The sequence below is a fragment of the Hoplias malabaricus genome, chromosome 5 (genome assembly GCF_029633855.1).
Source record: "Hoplias malabaricus isolate fHopMal1 chromosome 5, fHopMal1.hap1, whole genome shotgun sequence".
Taxonomy (NCBI): domain Eukaryota; kingdom Metazoa; phylum Chordata; class Actinopteri; order Characiformes; family Erythrinidae; genus Hoplias; species Hoplias malabaricus.
Genome location: NC_089804.1, coordinates 35,485,452 through 35,506,140, shown reverse-complemented (window position 1 = coordinate 35,506,140; position 20,689 = coordinate 35,485,452). Strand labels below are relative to the sequence as shown.

General features: G+C 42.7%; 1 protein-coding gene across 2 annotated transcripts in view; it reads right to left on the bottom strand.

Moving 5' to 3' along the window:
- Positions 1-20,689, bottom strand: part of slc38a3a (solute carrier family 38 member 3a) — a 53,727-nt gene that overhangs the window by 16,644 nt on the left and 16,394 nt on the right. Inside the window, exons 2-8 of one of the 2 annotated variants that reach the window (XM_066670797.1) lie at positions 17,409-17,615; positions 16,337-16,369; positions 14,360-14,456; positions 13,965-14,080; positions 6,947-7,020; positions 5,040-5,132; positions 3,405-3,486 (exon numbers count right to left, since the gene is read on the bottom strand). In XM_066670797.1, coding sequence (XP_066526894.1) covers positions 3,405-3,486; positions 5,040-5,132; positions 6,947-7,020; positions 13,965-14,080; positions 14,360-14,456; positions 16,337-16,369; positions 17,409-17,527 — 614 coding nt within the window. In that variant the 5' untranslated portion in view covers positions 17,528-17,615. The remainder of the gene's footprint in view (positions 1-3,404; positions 3,487-5,039; positions 5,133-6,946; positions 7,021-13,964; positions 14,081-14,359; positions 14,457-16,336; positions 16,370-17,408; positions 17,616-20,689) is intronic. The other variant, XM_066670798.1, reaches the window with a different exon arrangement.

The window sequence follows — 20,689 nt, the reverse complement described above, 5'->3', positions numbered from 1 at the left end:
CCTGGAAGAAGGAAGGAATACGTGAGAAGCCAAATTTAAGTAAATAAATAAATAAAGAGAAAATCCCATCACAGTGTGACCTGGAATAGCAACATGTGAAAACCCAGATTCATCAAAAAACCCTCCCTGACTCCCCACAGCACTCCCTCCTCTTTCTTTCTCTTTTCTCTCCTCCTTCTCTTGGCCTGCTGTCTGAGGAAACTCAGAGAGAGCTCAGGGAGACAGAGAGAGAGAGAGAGAGAGAGAGAGAGAGAGAGAGAGAGAGAGAGAGAGAGAGAGAAAGACTTTACGGTGAGGATAAGGAGGAGTGCGAGGGAGAAAGGGCTTCACACTCCCTTTTTGGGTATGAGGTGAAAATGTTGCTTTAAAACTGAGCCGATGAAGGGAGATTCACACCATGTTCCTCCTCAGCTGAGTCTCATGGGAAGGAGCGTGAGTCAGACACTGAGACGAATGCCAAAACACACACACACCACTGTGACTAAAAGCTGTTGTGATACACTTCACCCGATCCCAATTTAAACAGACATTCTGAGATTTAACTAGCAATTAATATCAAATTTGAAAAGCGATGAAAAGCATTTCTCTGAACTAAACAAGAGTACAGAGACTTAATTCTGAATGAAATCCATCAGAAAACATCCTGTTGATCACAGTAGCAAAATAAATCAAAATAAACTTCAAATATCATCACATCTGACTCCAACTGAAAGTCTACAAGCAGGTAAACACTACAGAAACCCTGAAAACTATCACTATGATAACCTTAATATGGTAACTAACAGATGTAATGGCTATGGTTACTTGAATTCAAGAAATAATTGCCATGGTAAAACTGAATTATAGAAGTAATCACAACAGTAAACCTTAATTATATAAATAATTGTCATAGTAACCCTGAATTTTAGAAGTAATCACCATGGCAACACTGAACTCTGGAAGTAATTGCTACAGTAAAACTGAATCTCTAGAAGTAATCGTTTTGGTAACAATGAACTCTAGAATTAATCACTATGGTAACACTGAACTCCTGAAGTAAACGCTATGGTACCCTTTAACTGAAGTAATCATTATGGTAATCCTGAAATCTAGAGTTAATCCCCATGGTAACACTAAACTCCAGAAAAAGTCATTACTATGGAAACCATCTTCTGAACTACAAAAAACTATCACAATTTTATGCGAAAATAAATACATTTGTTTAAATTTACATTGCAAATATTTGTAAAGTCGAAGTCTCGAATTTAAAATTTATTTGTAAAATGTAGAATCTGCGTTTCTGGAACTAGTCTCTCACGTGTTTTTCGTGACGTGCATTTGTTCATTTCCTCTCGCGGGTTTTTGGATTTTGAGACTTTCCTCAAACATTTCACCCGATCCAAATACAAATGCAGCCTGATCTACAAATGTGGCCAGCAGGCGAACAAGCCACCGCTAGGTGGCACTGTTGTTTTAGGACGTGTGGGGACAACTTAAACGGAGACACATTTGCGCAATATTTAATGTGGAAGTTCGAACAAAATGCCGCCAAGCCGCTGAATTCAGCTTCATATCACAGACAGTTAGGAGGGGGATCACTGGGGAACACTTTTGAAGGTGCACTAAATTTAACGACGGTTATCAAATAAAATACGTTAAAATCATCCCGTATTTGGACACTAAACGCGGTGTTGCGTATTGGACTGATACGGGACGCGATGTGTTTCTTATTTTTGCGATTGGACTGTTAAAACGGGTGATTTGTTTCAGACAGACACCCTCAGCCGGAGGGCGGGTCCCCCACGGCTCCTAAACAGAATATGCGCTTCTCATTGGTCATCACTTTTATTTAGCCAATCAGTAGCTGTCTATATTTACTGCGGTAGCCAATGGAGTCTTAGTCCCGCCTACAGGGGGTTGTTTTGCTGCGGCCCTGACAAGAACATGTCAGTCCTGAAATACAACAGTGCCACTCAGCGGTGGCTTTTTCGCCTGCTGGCCACATTTGTGGATCAGGCTGCATTTGTATTTGGAGCGGGTGAAATGCGAGAGGAAAGTCTCAAAATCCAAAAACCCGCGAAAGGAATTTAACAAATGCACGTCACGGAAAACACGTGATAGATTTGATCCACAAATGCAGATTCAACAATTTACAAATATATTTTAAATTCAAGACTTCGACTTTACAAATATTTGCAATGTAAATTTAAACAATTTATTTATTTTCGCATAAAACTGTGATATATCTATGAAAAACAAAACATGTATTTATTAATGTAACTGTATTTGTACAAACTGCAGACTAAGACACAGATTGGGATGTCTTCCGTTGTGAACAGTGAAACATTTGTGACTTGTGTTTAATTTGTGGATTAACATTTACGCATTTGTAAAGTATTTTGAGACCATTCTCCATAGCAAAAGGTCACAGGTCGTATCCATGGCGATTCTGAGGCACCCTTCATTGTCTCTGAGGAAACCTGCCAAACTGAGCTCCTGAGTTTAAACCTACTGTGTGCCTGGGTCTCTCTCTCACACACACACACATATATATATATATATATACATACATACACATATACACATATACAAATACACACATACACATACAAATACACACATGCTCTGAGCTACCTGCTGAGATATGACCTTCATAAGAAGGTCACACACACACACACAAGATACACGTCTGACTCAAAGAGCCGTGGGGAATCATCGATCAGAGGGAAATTTTAACAGGTTACAATTTCTCTCTCTCTCTCTCTCTCTCTCTCTCTCTCTCACACACACACACACACACAAATACTGAAAAAGTAATTAGACGCAGACTGAGTGAATGAGGCATCCAGCATTGACACTGATCAACACGTTAAAATTAAAGTTTAATAAGAAACACACACCTACATGACTCTCTTTGATCCATAAATCCCTCTAGGTCTTCCACAAGTACGTCTCTCTCTCTCTCTCTCTCTCTGTGTGTGTGTGTGTGTGTGTGTGTGTGTTCGTGTGTTAGAGAGAGAGAGAAAGAGAGAGAGAGAGAGAGATTATCATAGTTCACTCTATTCACTGCAGTATTGACCGTAGTTCAAATCTATTCCCCAAGCACTGACAGTTATAGCATCACTGTCCACCCTTTGTTTAAATATCTGTCTAAAACTGTCCGTCTCTCTAAATGTCTGTCTGTCTGTGTCTATACATCTTTCCATCTCGCTGTTTAAATATGTCTGTCTGAATATCTCTGTCTCCCTCTCTGAATTTCTGTTTCTCTGTCTATATCTGTCTGTCTGTCTGTGTGTGTGCCTCTGTTTGTCTGTCTGTCTGACAAGAGCACTGTGACACTGACCAATTCACACATACACAAACACACACTCTCTCTCACACATACACACACACACACACACACACACACACACACATACACTTACCCAGATATTTTGTCCGCCTTAAGAAAGGCCTGTATCACCAGAGGAAATTCATACTTCACTATGTACAAATAGCTGGACATAGCTACGAGAGAAAAGAGAGAGAATACAAGCATGAGATTCAGAACATGCGCACACACACACACACACAAACACACACACACACACACACACACACACACACACACACACACACACACAAACAGGTTCTGCTAATACATCCCTGGGCCAAAAACACTGACTAGCACCATCATTTCATAGATAAACTGTGATCTGTAAAATCCATCAGACCTGTTGACCTGCGCACAGTGGTGGTGATAGGAACCAGACTGATCTGAAGAGCTCAGTGTGTCTAAAAGCTCTCACACTAAGGCATGGTTACAAATACAGAGATAAGAAGCAAAATTCTCCCATAGAAAAGTGAATATATTAGTACTGTATAAATGAGGACATATGGTTCCTATCACCACCACTGTAAATAAAGAGGCAGTAAGTTCAGTGCCTCAGTTTACATCTCAAACACCAAATTGGGCAGGAATTTTGAAAAAATCAGTGGCGTTTCCCTTTAAAATCTATTCGATTTTGGAAACATTTGTTGTATTTTTGGTCACTTACGCTGTAAACAGCTCCAAACAGTGGTACAACAGAGGGATTGTGATTATTATTGTGGAAGTAAACGTCACTGATTAGAAACACTGGCCTATATTTATCTCCTACAAACAGGAGCAAATCCCAGAGCAGCGCTGAGCTGTTTCATCCCATTGTGGATTAAACCACGACTTCAAAGTTCAACCGATAAAGACCCGTAAAAGGACAATTGAAGGAAAGTACAGAAGGAGACAAAATAAAAACAGAAATATAAAAAGTCGCACTCTGGAGATGTTGAGGTTGAGACAGAAGAGCGCAGCTGCTGCAGTGGGACGCCTCTCTTTGATACCAACGACACCCGAGTTCTAGGAGTTTGTCTCGACTTCACAGAAGTGACACAGATGAGAAGAAACATTTTATCAAAGGCTGTTTAACCGAACCAGCCCCAGACTCCCGACCTACAGGAACCAATACACTGAGGAATAGAGGAATGTACCCCGCCCTCCAGCTCAGCCTCCTCCAATCACACAGCGTTGATGGGCAGGGAGCGTACAGCGCCGGCTCTGCATTTCAAACTACTGCTGACTTAAAGGCGATGTTTGTGATTTTCATTTAAATAAAGCAAACTCTTTTTTAAAATAAAATTCAGAGGATACTTTTCAACTTTTACCCAGTCGTATCTGATTTTAAAACTGTTTATCCTACCATTCTTTATTTTATTGTAGTCTATTGTGTTTTACTATTTCAATATAATTGCATCACCACATATAAAACAGAAGCACTCCTAGCATTCATGCCTTAATGTCTGAGAATGCTTTCATGTGGAAATGAAGCGCTTCCGATGAAAGAGAGAGAGAGAGAGAGAGAGAGAGAGACCGAGAGAGTGAAAGAGAGCGTCAGCCAGATAGATGGATGAGAGCCATTTGAATAATGAAAGGTCTTTGTTTATCTTTGGGACTTCAGATATAATCACTCTCTTTAGTGAAGGGTGTGTGTGTGTGTGTGTGTGTCTGTCTCCTGTGACTCTAAGTGTGTGACTTTGCGTCTCACCTCCAATGTTCTGCAGAGTGATTGCGATGCCCGCAGCCATTTTCCCAGGAGTCCCAAAGGCCCGGTATCCGAGCTGTTCATATGCCCTGATACCTGCACACACACACACACACACACACGAGATTAAAATCATAACTCAACAGAACAAATAATAATTTACACTGTTTCTCAGCCAGGAGTCGTCTGGTTCCATTCACCACCACTATAAAGAACTCTGACTCAAGACGTGTCTCTGTTACTTAGTTAAGAATTTACTACGAAACAAACCCTGTGCTCCATCCCTCTGTTTACGTCTAAACTATTTAATAATTTTCCATTTGAAGCTCTTTAGACAGGTGGAGGTCACTGCTGGGGAATGAAACGCTGGGTTTGTGTTGTAGACCTGGAAGTGTCTGGTTCCATTCACTTCCATTCACTGGAGAGAAACCTCCATGTATTCCTTTAAAATAAACTGCTTCACACCAAAAAAGTCTCAGATCAAATTATGGGGAAATGGATAAGAGATCACATCAAAATCCACTCAAGAAAAATACAACATAGTCACAGTGTCTTTTATTAAATGCTTATTGTTAATGTAATATATTATAAAGCAATAACAAGGGTCAGTATTGTTGATCTAATAAGCCCTAATGATTTAGCCCAGGATAATTTTGTAAGAAGGAGTGGAGCATTGAGAGTCTGTGATGCAGGGATGCACACACACACACACACACACACACACACACACACACACACATACACACACACAGACGCTGCTATTTTTAGTCTCTCTCTCATTAATATGCTGCCAACTAAAAGGACACCTAAACGTGTCCCAGGGGTCCGGAAGTTCGGTTTGTGCTTTCACACGCACGGACCTCACGCTCTAACTCCTCCGTTAGCTACAGCCGACCACCTTAAGTCACATCACTACAGCGACCACCTTAAATTACATATCTATGCAAGGAGCATTGCTAATGGTGACTGAAGGCAAGCAGCACCACAGAAATCAGATTATGCAAATCCATCCCACTAAGGATTCAGCCAGTACACTACACTGCATATGATACACTCCATAAGGCCTAAAGTTTGAGGACACCTCCTTATTCCTTGTTTAGATTGTCCTTCTTTGGTGCAACAGCTTCTACATTTCTGGGAAGGCGATCAACAAGATGCTGAAACATTGCTGTGAGCATGTGATGGCAGTTAGTAGTAGTGAGGGTAGGTGTTGTTGTTGGCGATCATCCCAGAGGTACTGGATAGATAGTCATTGGCTGCTGAAGTTAAGCCCAGCCCACCCAGCATATTCTGCACACCCCACTATGTCAGGGAGAGTGCACCAATCTGACCCCGATTGGGAAATGGCCGACACAGGTGAGCCATATCAACTACTTTTAACGGTTATGTGTTAAAACAGTTGCACAGTTCGTCATAGAGACTTAGCATCAGACTACTATCTGGTTAATGTAGGGTGTGCAGAATGGGTGGGCGGGGCTTAACGTCAGCAGCCAATGACTGTCTACATACAGCCCACTGTCAAAAGTCAAAAGTGAGAAATTTCAGGAGGCGAAAGTGAGACTGAGAGAAAGCGGAAACTGTTTCTTCAACACTATTTGAAAAATAGTCTCTAAAACTCAAAATAGACGTTTATATTCATTGTGTTTACAAACCTCTTTTTCTAACTCTCAGTATTAAAGACAGTTTTATCAATTACAAAATGTCATTTATTGGTTAAGGATTCTGTTTTTAGGTTCCAAGTACTGGGAGGTTTTTGAACTCTCCAACCCACTTAGGCTCATGTGCAGCTGATCCAGAGCGTCCCGTTTTATTTCACTCAGAGACACTTCACTCAGTATAAGTTGTGTCTACAAACTTCAGAGATATACACAGGGGTTCAGTTTTATAAGCTGAGGTGGTGAGACACTCACCGACGACGCCTGAGGACTTGAGCAGCAGGTGGATGGAGTACGCCGAGAGACACGCCACGGCAGTGAGGAGAAACCTAAGACACACAGAGACACAAACAAACAACAAACGACACAAGGGTGAATACAAATGTGTCAATAAATGGAGTTCTGGAGTTAAACCAACACTGAAACTCCTCCTTCTACACATCATGACTCCCATACATCCTCCTCTCTGCCTTCTGTTTCCTGTGAAGAAATCTTCACACCCCTCCACCACACTTCACCTCCTTCTCCTCCGTTAACTCCTGCTGAGTGACACGAGGGGTGGATAGGGGGTGGTCGATACAGTTTCTGTGCCACCAGTAAAGCCAGTACCCAGAACTCAATCCAGACATCAGCCAAGTTCACCTTCCATGTGTCAAGCGCCACGTGGACTATACAGAAGCACTGTGCAGGGTCATGGTGCGTCCAGAGCCTATCTGGAATCACTGGGAACAAGGCGGGAACACACCCTGGAGGGGGCACCAGTCCTTCACAGGACGACACACACTCACATATTCACACCTATGAACACGTTTGAGTAGCCAATCCACCTACAAACGTGTGTTATTGGACCGTGGGAGGAAACCAGGGCAACCGGAAGAAACCCACGCAGACTCTGGGGGAACACACCAGCAACTCTGAATATTTTCATTTATCAGTGGCATAAAATGGCATTAAATGATAATAATAGTTTTTATCTCAATTATTTCTGGGACATTATATCAACAACCAAAATGGCTACAGTGACAGACCTAACTGTGTCCACTGATAATGGATTAACGGAAGACAAACTGTGCAGCAACAAGATAAGCTACTGTCTTTGACTTTACATCTACGAGGTGGACCAACGGGGTAGGCGTGTCTAACAGACTGGACAGTGAGTGGACACAAGGTTTAAAAACTCTAGCCGCACTGCTGTGTCTGATCCACTCACACCAGCGCAACACACACACTCAGGATCATTGAAGAACAGGATTGGGGGCGGGGGATTGGTGAGGGGGGGGGTTCAAAGTACTCAGACCAACTGATGGACTACCGTCTGTAAGTGTGGAACTACAAAGTGCTCCTGTGTGGTCAGTGAGTGCAGAAACTAGAAGGTGGTCATAAAGTTTTAGTTGGATACTGTATATAAATATATTACTGCTCAGAACAGCTACAGTTGCATAATACACTACTAAACAGTAGACAGCTTTAATTTAATCACACATATTGCATTAAGAATCCCACCTGAGACGACAGGAGTCACCTGACCGAGCAGAATAAAACCAAAGATAGATCTAATTATCTAATTATAGGTGATTAAAACACTAAATACGAATATAGCATTATCTTATTATCTGAGCTGAAACACCCACCCATCCCACTGACTCACAGCCAACACACAAGAGCAGGAGCACTTGCACCTCCAGACCTCAGTAATGTGTGTTGCGACATTACTGTCGATGACTTAGCCTGTTACAACAGCCATTATTTGTGGACGATATATTGTCAGAGAAATAATTGCGATAAACGATTTAGTTGTCATTTAAATATCAGTTTATTATAATGATAATATCACTTGATTTAATTATAGAATATTACAGCATAATGATGCAATTACACACCTTCAGATCGTTTTTAAGAATATTCAGACTTTGGATATGGAATTTAAAAAGGTTTATATGCCCTAAATAAATAAAATATAAGCACAGTTTTTAAACAAATCCACATAACGTCTCCAGAACTTAGAGACCAGAGAAAAACAGAGAGCAGAACAGAGCGAGGGGCTAAAATAACACAGTGGACAACACTGAGGTCAGCAACAATTACTTAAGTTCATAATGTGTTATGCAATGAGATAGCTATGACTATCAAAATAAAAGTCTTTCTGTTGATTCTGTGTTAATCTGAAGTTCAGCTCAAAGTGGAGGTCAGAGGAAAAGCACTAACGTCACGGTCCTAACATTTCTCCCAAAAATACCACACCAGTCTCCAGCTGCCCACATCTGGACAAACAGCTCCACTTAAAGAACCCAAAGCCTCTTTCTCTCTCTGTTTCTCTCTCTGTGTCTTTCTCTCTCTCTCTCTCTCTCTCTCTCTCTCTCTCTCTCTCTCTTTCTCTCTCTCTCTGTTCCTCTCCCTGTGAGTTCAGTTATATATGTGTCTTTGGCAGGACTCCGTTTGGCTTCTGTTTGAGTCTTTCACCCCGACTTCACCCCTGTTCTCTTCTTTCGGTTGTCTCTCTCTTTTCATGGGTAAGTGTGTGTAAGTTATGCATTCTGTCTGTTTGCCAGGATGCCACTGTAAATAAGAATATGACTTGCCAGGTTAAAGGTTAAAATAAAAAAAAGAGCAGGGGTTGGGCAGACAGACACATAGATAGATAGATAGATAGATAGATAGAGGGAAAAGTTGTCCACAAACTTTTGGCCATACAGTATTGTGTATTTTCTGTGTATGTGTTTGTGCTGTATGTAGGTCCCTTGTTGCCTTAAGGGACCTACACTAAGATTCAGCCTGACACATCAACACACACACACACACACACACACACACACACACACACACAATAAGCAGAAAAGCACAAATATTTCTCTCCTTAAGCTGAGTACTTAAACTCCCTTTTCATTCTTTAACCCTTCTCTCTCTCTCTCTCTCTCTCTCTCTCTCTCTCTCTCCCCTTGCTGCCTTCCTGTGTGCTCTCCATGTTTTTTCCTCAGTCGTTATCTCCATGTCACTTAGTAACAGACACCACCTCTTCTCTGAATAATTCACAACACTGAGAGAGCACCCAAAGCTATGGAAAACACACACACACGCACACACACACACACACACACACACACACACACACACACACACACAAACACACACACACACATACACACACATGTTCATTCTGTACCAGTCTCGCTGCACAACCCATCAATACTCATTAACACTAACACAGCCACCACACACAGAAACAATCAAAAACACTAAACTACGGCTGTATTCACCTGCTTCACGTCACAGAAATATTACACAGTAACTCTGTTAATTATTCAGTATTCACCTAATCACACGCTGGTGAAAGAGTTAACACTGGCTCTTACAGAAGGGACAAGGGCACAGGTCAGCACAGTGTGTGCGCTTGACCCTGATGCCGGTCACCATTCCTTGGATCACTTTGGGTCAGTAACTGCTGTATTGGCCAAAACATTATGACCTTCACTATGTGGCTCATGTCTGAGTGGTGACGCAGATCTTTACGCTGACCATTTCAAGAAGTGACCATTCATTTCCTGCCTGATATCCACCCTACCCACCTCAGCAGGGGCCACTGGACCCAGATCATACGTTTTAAGGGTTGTTTATAGTTAACATGAACACAGACGTGGCAAGCAAGGGCACATACCACGGGAAAAATTAACAACCTGCACAGTCCACGTGGTGAAGCAAACCCTCCTCGTTCACTCACTGGCCAGAGAATGCGTGGCAGGACGTACACTCTCAGAATAAAAGTATAAAAGTACAACATTGCTATTAAAGCCCAGTTGTGTTCCCTAAAGGTTCATTATATTTTCTTGTAATCTTTCATTACAATAAAATTCATACCAATTTATAAGAATAAATTAGCAGCACTAATAAATGCACAAAAATTATTATACACAAGGCCAGCAAATGGGGCGGCACGGTGGCGCAGCAGGTAGTGTCACAGTCACACAGCTCCAGGGACCTGGAGCTTGTGGGTTCAAGGCCTGCTCCGGGTGACTGTCTGTGAGGAGTGTGGTGTGTTCTCCCTGTGTCTGTGTGGGTTTCCTCCGGGTGACTGTCTGTGAGGAGTGTGGTGTGTTCTCCCTGTGTCTGCGTGGGTTTCCTCCGGGTGACTGTCTGTGAGGAGTGTGGTGTGTTCTCCCTGTGTCTGCGTGGGTTTCCTCTGGGTGACTGTCTGTGAGGAGTGTGGTGTGTTCTCCCTGTGTCCACGTGGGTTTTCTCCATGCTCCGGTTTCCTCCCATGGTCCAAAAACACACGTTGGTAGGTTGTTTGGCGACTCAAAAGTGTCCATAGGTGTGAATGTGTGTGTGTTGCCCTGTGAAGGACTGGCGCCCCCTCCAGCCTTGCGCCCAATGATTCTGGCTAGGCTCCCACCGCGACCCTGAACTGGATAAGGGTTACAGACAATGAATGAATGAAGGGCAGCGAATGACAGAAAAAGTATTTTTCTGATGTCGTTATTGATTGAAGCAACTTAATTTTTTTATAAGTGCAGATAAATTACATTAGTTTGTACTATATTATGTTCAGTGTAGACAGTGTGAGCATTTTTACACTGGCTTTCCTTTGTTCCTCGTTCCTCCTCCCCCCTTTCGCCACCCCCCAGCTCTGGCATAGAAGTATGTGGTGGCCAGGAACATGAATGCATGAACTATGAACATGAAGCAGTGTGGACAGTCCGGCTCTAACCAGTGCTGCATCTGTGTGGATGTTGAACCAGCTCTTATTCACCTCACATATCCGTGGTTTTTATCTTGTGGCTGCTGGGTGTATACTGTATAAACCGAGCCAACATTTAAAGCTCAAACACATCTCTGACCTTTTGTGTCAGATAAAGTGTTTTTCCTGTAACACATGGATTACCTTTAACCCAAACAGCCAAATCCGGGTGGTACCTCGCGGATTGACTTCGCTGGCACGCTCCCAGCTCTCTCTGAACGGATGGCTGCTTCAGTTTGTGTAACAAAGCTCAAGGTCAGACGGGAAAAAAATATAAATTAAAAAAATAAAAACCACAAAGCCCAGCAGCCATGTGAGTTTCCTAATCAAAGTAGAATTAGTGGTGGCTTACGACATACGGGCCGCTTTCTGGAGCAGGTCTTGACCCAAATCCAGCTTCTGTGCCACTTTAAAGCTGGGGTTAAATGTGCTGGTGCAACACTGGAATCACAAGGTCTGCTCAATATGAAGGGATCTATCCCAATAACATGCAAACTGTGAGCCAGTCCATTCTATGCTCATGGAGAGAGGTAGATCTGGGGGGGTTTCAGTACCGTCCACTAAATTCCACCCCTTACATATGAACACTAATTAGGGAACAGAAATGGTCTCCAAGTCATTGTCCCCTACTTGGAACACCATGTAAAACATTACTAAGGGGAACAGAAATGGGCCCTATTTACTAACACCTATATGTCAGCACTATATGGAATCACATTCTCCTAAGCAAAGATGACTTCCTAATCACTACTCCCTATATAGGAGCACTATTTTTTACCCAGTAATAGGGATCAGAAGTGGTTCCCTCAATCCAGGGTTGCTAACAATTTTTTGGTTTAAGATCTACATTTTCCAGATCATCGTAATCTACCTTTAAAACATATTTAGGAGCTAGGGGAATAGATGGACATTGGACCAGTTAAAAAAACAACTTCAGGAATCATCTGTGAGGGTTTACTGATATTTGAGCTTAATTATGTTCAGGTGGAAAAATATTCAACCTAAATTCACAGTGCAATCAACGCACTGGGGACCCTTGCCTTAATCACTGTTCCTAACACTGGAGACCTATATTGATCACGGTTAGGGATCAGAAGTGGTCCCCTCAATCATTCTCCCCTTCATGGGGACATCAAAATAATGCAGCACTGACTGACAAAAGCTTAATAAAATGTAGTGTACATACTGTACTCACACTTGAGGTACTCTCTGGGATTCTGCCCTCTGGAAACATTTGTACAATTTCATAAAACATGCTGAATTACAGAGTGATTAAAGGGTGTGGATGTAGGGCAGCCCCAGCGTGTGGTTATATAACCTCTCCATTATAATCCTCCCACCCGCCCCCCGTGTGGTGAGTGAGCTCCTTCGCGTGACATTATAATCAGCCTGTAGTAAGAGCACCACAGAGCTTCACATATTTTACACCACCGCCACGGGATAAAGCCTGAGAGGGAAAGTCCACCAGAAACTCTCCATAACCTTAAAAGTTATCTACACCCTTCATTAATTTAGATAAAATGTGCCATACCAGATGTTTTCGTCTACTAGGAGCACATGAGTAGTTTTGAGGAACCTTTGGTAGAACACAGGAGATCTAGAATTAAAGGATTTAGTCCACTAAGGTCCATAATTGGAAGCTAAAATGCTAAAACTATGGATACTGAGCTTCTAGAAACTTTTGAGGGACCCTCAGCCAGTTTCCATCGAGGTCCAACAACCTGTAGAGCACCAAACTCTCAAAGAGTCCAGAGGTGTTTCCACTATTCCACTGATGTTTGAGAACATAAAGAGTGCCTGAAGTAATCCATAAATATTGAGTATTTCTAAAACTGGATGAGTTACAAGCGAGGTTCAGAATGAAAGGCATGATTTGACCTGGAGGCTGCAGGCCTTATTCCACTAAACTAAATTGTCAGAACTATAGTTGGTAATCCACTGTAATTCTGAAAACTTTAAAGAACAGTCCCAGATCTACTGGTACATTCCTACTGAGGTTTGAGAGCTCCAAAATTATAGATACTGTTCCTGGAGTTTCTGGAAACTATGCCACCACATGCTGTATTTAAGCACCATCAAAACTGGTGATGTAGGCTACACTAGGGAAAGAAAAAGATCCGTTTTGGGTGGACTCCCCCTGCACACATCAGGAACAGCTGGATGGAGTGGCCATTTCACAAACCTCCATCAGCGTGATTGCTGTGGTTTAAACAGCAGTGACTTTTATTAGAATATTCATGAGAGCACTTCACTCTTCGCTCATTAGAAATAAAGTCCTGTCTCATTCGCTCGGTCAGAGCCGTGAAATAACATCAGCCCGCAGCGCGGTTTTACAGATTTCAGAACAATAAACTGTAAACCATAATCCACACATTCACTCCACAGGGCTGAGCTCCAGGGTCCGTATATAACAGTCTGATAAATAATGCTTCGGCTTAATGCTTTTAAAGTAATCAAAGCTATGGAGAACTATCCCTCTGATCATTCATCTGTTACTCCATCTATAAGCATTGCACTCAGAGATACGGAGCAGTAACTCACAGAAACAGGACGATGCCGGTGTTAGCCATGGCGTACGCCAGTCCCAGGATCCCACTGCCCATGATGGCATTCCCCAGGTTGAAGACGGACATCCCGAAAGAGGTCTTCCCCTCAAACTGAGCACCAGAGGAGAAAGAAAGACAGTAAAATGGGTAAAGTGTTCTTAACTAAAGACGACATTTCTATCTAAAGCCATGAATTCTATATAACAACACTGTCTTCGAACAAGACTTAAAAGTCATAAACAATGGTATGTATTTACATTCAAGAACCACAAGTGGCGCAGGAGAATCCTCAAACCTTAACGCTTATTAGGAATGCAAATATCTAGGAATATGCAAATTGTAAATGCAGCAGATATCACAGTTAATACGGTAGTGATGTTGTGGGCTTACGTCAGTGAAGTGAGTAGTTTTCTTGTCATCTGCGTTTGACAGAAACTCGGAACTCTCCGCCACGTTCGCCTCCGCATCTCCTCCAGCTCTGACCGCACTGAAACAGACAGTACGTACAGTCCAGTTAACAAGTAAAAATAATGTACTGTATACCTGATTCATACAGAGGGGTTATAAGTGAGAGGGAGTGTGACGGACAGATGGATGAAGCTTAATCATACGTTTTATTAGTTGTACAAATAACTTTTAAAGCAATTTTGTGTAATGTGTATATCAAAGAATGTATTATAACTGTTGTGTGGTATTTAAAATGAAAACTCTCATTTTATTCAACAAAAAATAACCTAAAGATGAAGTAGTGAAGAAGCATGTGATGGATTTGTTCTGTTCTTGATGATAATACTGTATCCAAAAGTGCAAGTGAGTTTTCTTTTAGACGATCTAAAGATGGTGATTTTGATCCTGTTGTAAAAATAAAAACAGTTTATATCCTTTTAATCACTTTGGACCACCTTGCTGGCTGGATAAGAAGAGGCTTTTGGTTGCTTTATTGAAATATCCATGCAGAAGGAGGGTCTCAGGCCAATGGTTACTAATCTCCTTGCCTGCAGAGGTGAGAGGTAACACTACATAAATCTGTGTCCTTACTTTAAATACAATGTAATCAGTCCTGTTGTGATTACTACATTTAACCTGACCGTGATTATTTCCACTGACCATCACTATATCCCTCAGTGATTTCATTTCAGATCCAAAAAACAAAGTGAATGAAGTGCATTTCCAGCAGAGCTGTTAAGGACAGAGATACACCAACTGTCAATGTCCTGTGTGGTGTGGGTCAGCTGTGCGGAGGTGTGGAACAGAGCAGGACGGTGGACCCGCAGGAGACCAGTAAATAAACACTGAACTGTGGTAATGTGATCCTACACTTACTTGACTGCATATGAACATGGACCATGTATCAGAGTGAAAAAACAAGTTTCACCATAAACTGAGTTTCTGGCATCCTGCTGATGTCCACTCAGTCCACTTTCTATATTTAACAGCCATTGGAATTTAGTTCTGAATCGTTTTTGAGCTGAGCTCTGAATCTCTGACAGGATTTTATTTGATTCTGAGTCTTTGGGAAATGATTCACTGGAGAATGAGCGCTCAGACTGAATCAGTTTGATTAGATTCAGTTTCCAGGTTTAAACACAAAACACAAATATGACTCCAAGCATTCACACTGCGGTGGAGAAAAACAATAATAACAATAATAACCCAATATCATTTTGAAAACTTTTAGAAATAGATTTATTTTATTATTTATTTTTATTGTTTTTTAGAAAATTTGTTTCCAAATAGATGAAGAATTTTTGACTTATACTTGATTCTATAATTATGTTACATTAATCAATTATAGGACTTAATCATCATTTAATCAATACAGAAAATCATATCAGAATGAAATAAGAGTTTTAATCAGTGACTGAAATGATTGGAACATCAGAGATGTATAGTCATATTATCTTAAAGCAGGGGTGCCCAACTACAGTCCTGGAGGGCCGGTATCCAGCAAATTGTAATTATACCTCTGCTCACACACACCTGAGTCAGCTCATCTGCTAATTGCCAGGTTTAAGGGGTGTGTTTTAGCAGAGCTATCACCAAACTTTGCTGGATACCGGCCCTCCAGGACTGGAGTTGGGCACCCCTGTCTTAAAGAATCACAACTGAATCAAGGTCATTCGTGTGACTCTTTAAGAATTGATTCAGTGCACCTTCAAACTCAAGCACCACTTAGAATTATTTTTAAAAATAAAGTATTTACACTGTGGAAGAGTGCAGACAATTTAAATCAATCATAATCAAGTCCAACATTCAGAAAAATTATCAAAGCACCTTCCAATCAATACTTTATTTTCTTATTACAACCTTGGACCTCATAATAATAATAATAATAATAATAATAATAACCTCCTTTTTTTAACATACCTGGCATTGTCTGTATTATTAGGTACAAGTTCCCTACAAGGCAGGGCACAAAGAGTCGAGTCAGCATCCATCAGAAAGCACAGGAGAAGAAAAACACACAGACACCAAGAGTAATCTCACAGATTTGAAGAAAAACAGCATTGCCGTTGTGGCACGTGAGGGGCCGGGGGTCCAGGGGTCCAGTGGGGCAGGTGTATGTGTTTGAAAAAGTGTGTTTTTACTCTGCTTCTGGTAAACTGTGGCATGCTGGGATTGGGCCAAGGGTTAGTGGCAATGTTTGGACAAGAAGATAGGAGTGGGTTCAACACATGCACAAGCACACACACACACACACATACACATACAGTTACGAGTGAGTTCAACACATCCACGCACATCCACACAAACAGACACACTCACACACATACGAATTGGTTCAACACATGCACAAACAGACTCACATCTATAGACACACACACACACACACACACACACACACACACAGGAGGAAAACAATCCGATACACATCACAGTTCATTTTGACCCATAAACAAAATTGGCCATGTTTGTGCTTTGTGAGCAGCGTTCACTGAGCATGACGTGTGACGGGTGACATACAAAGTGTGACGCGTGTGACATTCATGACCTTTTAACAAACACACATCACATTTCACCTGGTTCAGAGAGCATCGCCGCACACTGTAACGCTCGCTGCAACACACCATGTACACAACAAACGCACACACACATACACGCACACATACACACATACACACACAAACACTGAGCAGCTGACACACACTAAGAATCTCAGCAGCTGAAACAAATTTAAAGCCTTCTGTTCAGATCCTGAAGTCCTAATCAAGAAGAGAGCAGCTTTCACTGACTCTGTCTGGACACCACAGAGAAATCCCCCGATTGGACAGTTTTCTGGAAGTTTTAACCCTTTCCAATCCAAACCTTTCCAATGAAGAGTTAGTTTCAGGCAACCAACATGAAACATTTGACCTTCTCTGAAGTCCTACAAGACGATCTCCACTGAGGAGACCCTGACAGGGCAGGTTTGAAAGCAGAGAGTGGAGAGTGCTCTTACTGAGAAGTGTCGTCTGTTTGCGTCTTGGTGGGTGTCAGTGTGGTGGTGGTGGTCTCGTCCGCTGACTCGTGCCCTTTCCCATTGGGAATCGCGTTCATTTCGGCTGGAGCCGGATCCATCTCAGAATATTCTACACAGATTTCACTGGGAATCCCACAGAAATCCCAACGAAAGACAGCACTTCTTCTTCCTGATCCTGTGAGATTCCTGCAGGGGAATAGAAGAGCATCACACACTGCATTCCTGTAGCTTTCTGTCTTTACGTACACACTATATACGTAAATGACTATACGTCAGAGTAAAATGTAATACCAAATTATGTCTGCATTTAGTGCCGTGTAAAACAACACTGTATAAAACACATATATCTCAATATTCCATAATATAACCTCTAATGGGTCCTGTACAACTGTAAGCATAACAGGACCACAATTAAGAGGGGGCAATAGAGGGTAGTGCCTCCCACCCCCAGCCCCCCAGCCTCAGTGTGGGCTATCGTGCCCCCACCCCCCACCACCCCTGATGCTGAATTTTTACTTCTACTGAGAGGGAAACCACGTTTGTGGTCAGTTTATTACAGAGCACATACAACAGGGCTCTGAAAAAATGTGGGTTCCCCTCGTTCTCCTGAAAGCGCACAGGATGCAGGGGTTAAATGAGGCAGATTTTATGGAGCGCTTTTTAAATCAATATAAAACAAGAGAGAGAGAGAGAGAGAGAGAGAGAGAGATCAAACCCATTCATTTCATCACGGAAACTTTGACACACACTTAACTCACATTCACATAACACTCATATCACACTCACGACATTAAACCAGAACCAGAAAGGAACGGCTGAATTTAATATTCCACCTTAAATGCTGCCCCACAAAGTAACTGCTGTATCATTTAAGGTGGGAAGTTCAAGAAGCTGTGAAGATGAATAATCCTAATCTCAGTGTTTCTCTGTACACTGAGAGGAAAGGTTTGGAGCTGTAGTTGCAGCAGAGTCCCCCAGACACCCCCTCCCCCACCCCCACCCCCACTGTTCTACCCCCTCCTGGTTAAACCCAAACTCCCCCTTTCGAACAACTCTGCCGACAGCCAGGGACCATGGATGATGAATTGACCAGTGGAAAAGGTCCAAAATGACCCTGAAAAACCCAGCGAGATGAAGCTACCTTGAAGTTAGGAGCAGGTTAACCCCTCGTCTGCTGGAGTGTATGTGTCGCCACGTCCCCTGGTGTGTGTGCCCTCTCTGTGTGGAGGAAGTCCTGGCTCGCGCTGAGGCTGATTGAACCTGTGTGTGGTGTGACAAACAAGTGAAGGCTGGCTGGATCTGGCAAGATTTTCTCCTCCAAGCTCAACTGATGCTCTCATTCTCCACCAGCTCTCAGCCTAAGGTTCCTGGAAGCCCCTGAGGGCCCCTGATGTCTCTATAGCTCTTTTGTGGCTCTTTCTCTCTGTCTCTCTCTGGGACCCCTGTGGATGTTTAAGAAGAACCTGCTGGATGTCTGAGCTGCAGTGAAAACACCGGTGATGTGTGTCTCTATTAGGACTGAAAAAGACCTGCTCTGGAACATTACATTCCCATTAGATACAGAGCAGAAACTGTGTGTGTGTGTGTGTGTGTGTGTGGTAGGGGTGTTTTTGTTCATTTTCAGGAAAAAAATGACCTGAATTCATAGGAAAAGCAGAGTGTAGCTACTTAAGTTTATTACTGTGTTAAGTGTTTACTTATATGTGTGTGTGTGTGTGTGTGTGAGCATGCTGTACACACTGATGGGGCACGCTGGGTTTGATGAAAAGCTGCAGAACCAGCCATGACCAGCTCAGAACCAGTTTGGGCCTCTTTGTGTTTCCCACTCTTTTCTTTCATGAGAGAGAGATTAACATAAGAGCCGAGCTTTCTCCACACTCAGAGAGACTTAGAGGCATCCTCGAGTGCCCCCAGCGCCCCCTTCACTCATCCTCCTCCCTGTCATTCCTGTCTACCTCTTTTCTCTCCTGCCGTCCTTACAGAACCCTCGGTCCTGACTGAGGTTCATCAGTTCCACGAGAACTGTATTCTAATCATTCAGCAATTTCTCCAGCTTTGTTTAAATTCGCTTTGTTTCAGACAAAATAAACAGAGCTGAAGTGAGTGAGAAAACTGCTAAACAATCTGAATTAATAAGAAACGTGTTATACGTGTAAGACTTGGCATTTTTATAACTTAAAGAAGACATATCAATAAAAAAATCTCTTGTTCAGTGCGAGTTCAAATTAATGCATGTCTCTGGAGCCCACCAACCCACACACTGTGAAACAAGACCACCCAGTCAGTTTTCTGTGTGCTGCCTAAGTCAGAAAACGTGGGATAAAATGAGCCATTCTGATTCTGCTCCACTTCTGAAGTCAAGTGCAGAGACTTTAGAACTGCCCCTCCCCCTCATCTGAGTCTGTCCAATCACAGCGCTGGAACCACGTTTATGTGAGAGCGCAAAGACAAGGTTAAACGCAGCAAAACAGACACAACAAGTGCTGTGAAATATGAGCACTGAGTAAAAACTGAGAAAACGAGAACAGATAAGAAAGAGAACTGATCAAAAACTGCTAAAAACCAGAGCTTCTGCTCCTTGCTCCTCACTGCTGTGCGCTCAGATCAGGGGTGAACAGCGAGTGGCTCATTATCATTTAAAGGAAAAGGCGCTGAAAACAAAACTGCATTCAAAAGCTTGAAATGGCTTCTTGTGGATCTCATCTACCTTCCATTATCTCTACCTTCCATAATACCTCTGCGCAAAACAACTCTTATTTTTTACATTTATGATGTAAAAAAATATCAATAAAGCACATGTTGTCTCCGTGCAGGTTGCTCAGTCAGTGTTTGCTGTGTGGCCCTGATTTCAGGCCCCGGGGCCCAGGGCTCTGTGTTAGCCTTGTCTCGGCCTCGTGCTGCTGCGGCTGGAGCTGGACAACGTGGATGGGCAGCAAAGCGAGGAACACACAAAGGCATATGTTGTGCTGTTTCCTGGGAACGGTTTGGGGGGGGAACAGGGGGCTGATTGTGAGGGGCTTCAGCTCTAAGACCCCCAGATATGGACAGACCCCCAATGCTCCAGCAACTACCAAGACTATTTCGCTCTCTCCAGTCGGCGAGACGGAAGCGCGCAGAAGGAATGTAACAATGCAGCCAAGGCAGCCATGGCAGATCAGGAGAGCAGGAGGTGTGTGTGTGTGTGTGTGTGTGTGTGTGTGTGTGTGTGTGTGCTGGGTGGGTGGGCTGTGCCAAATACCAACAGCATCCAGCAGAGTGTA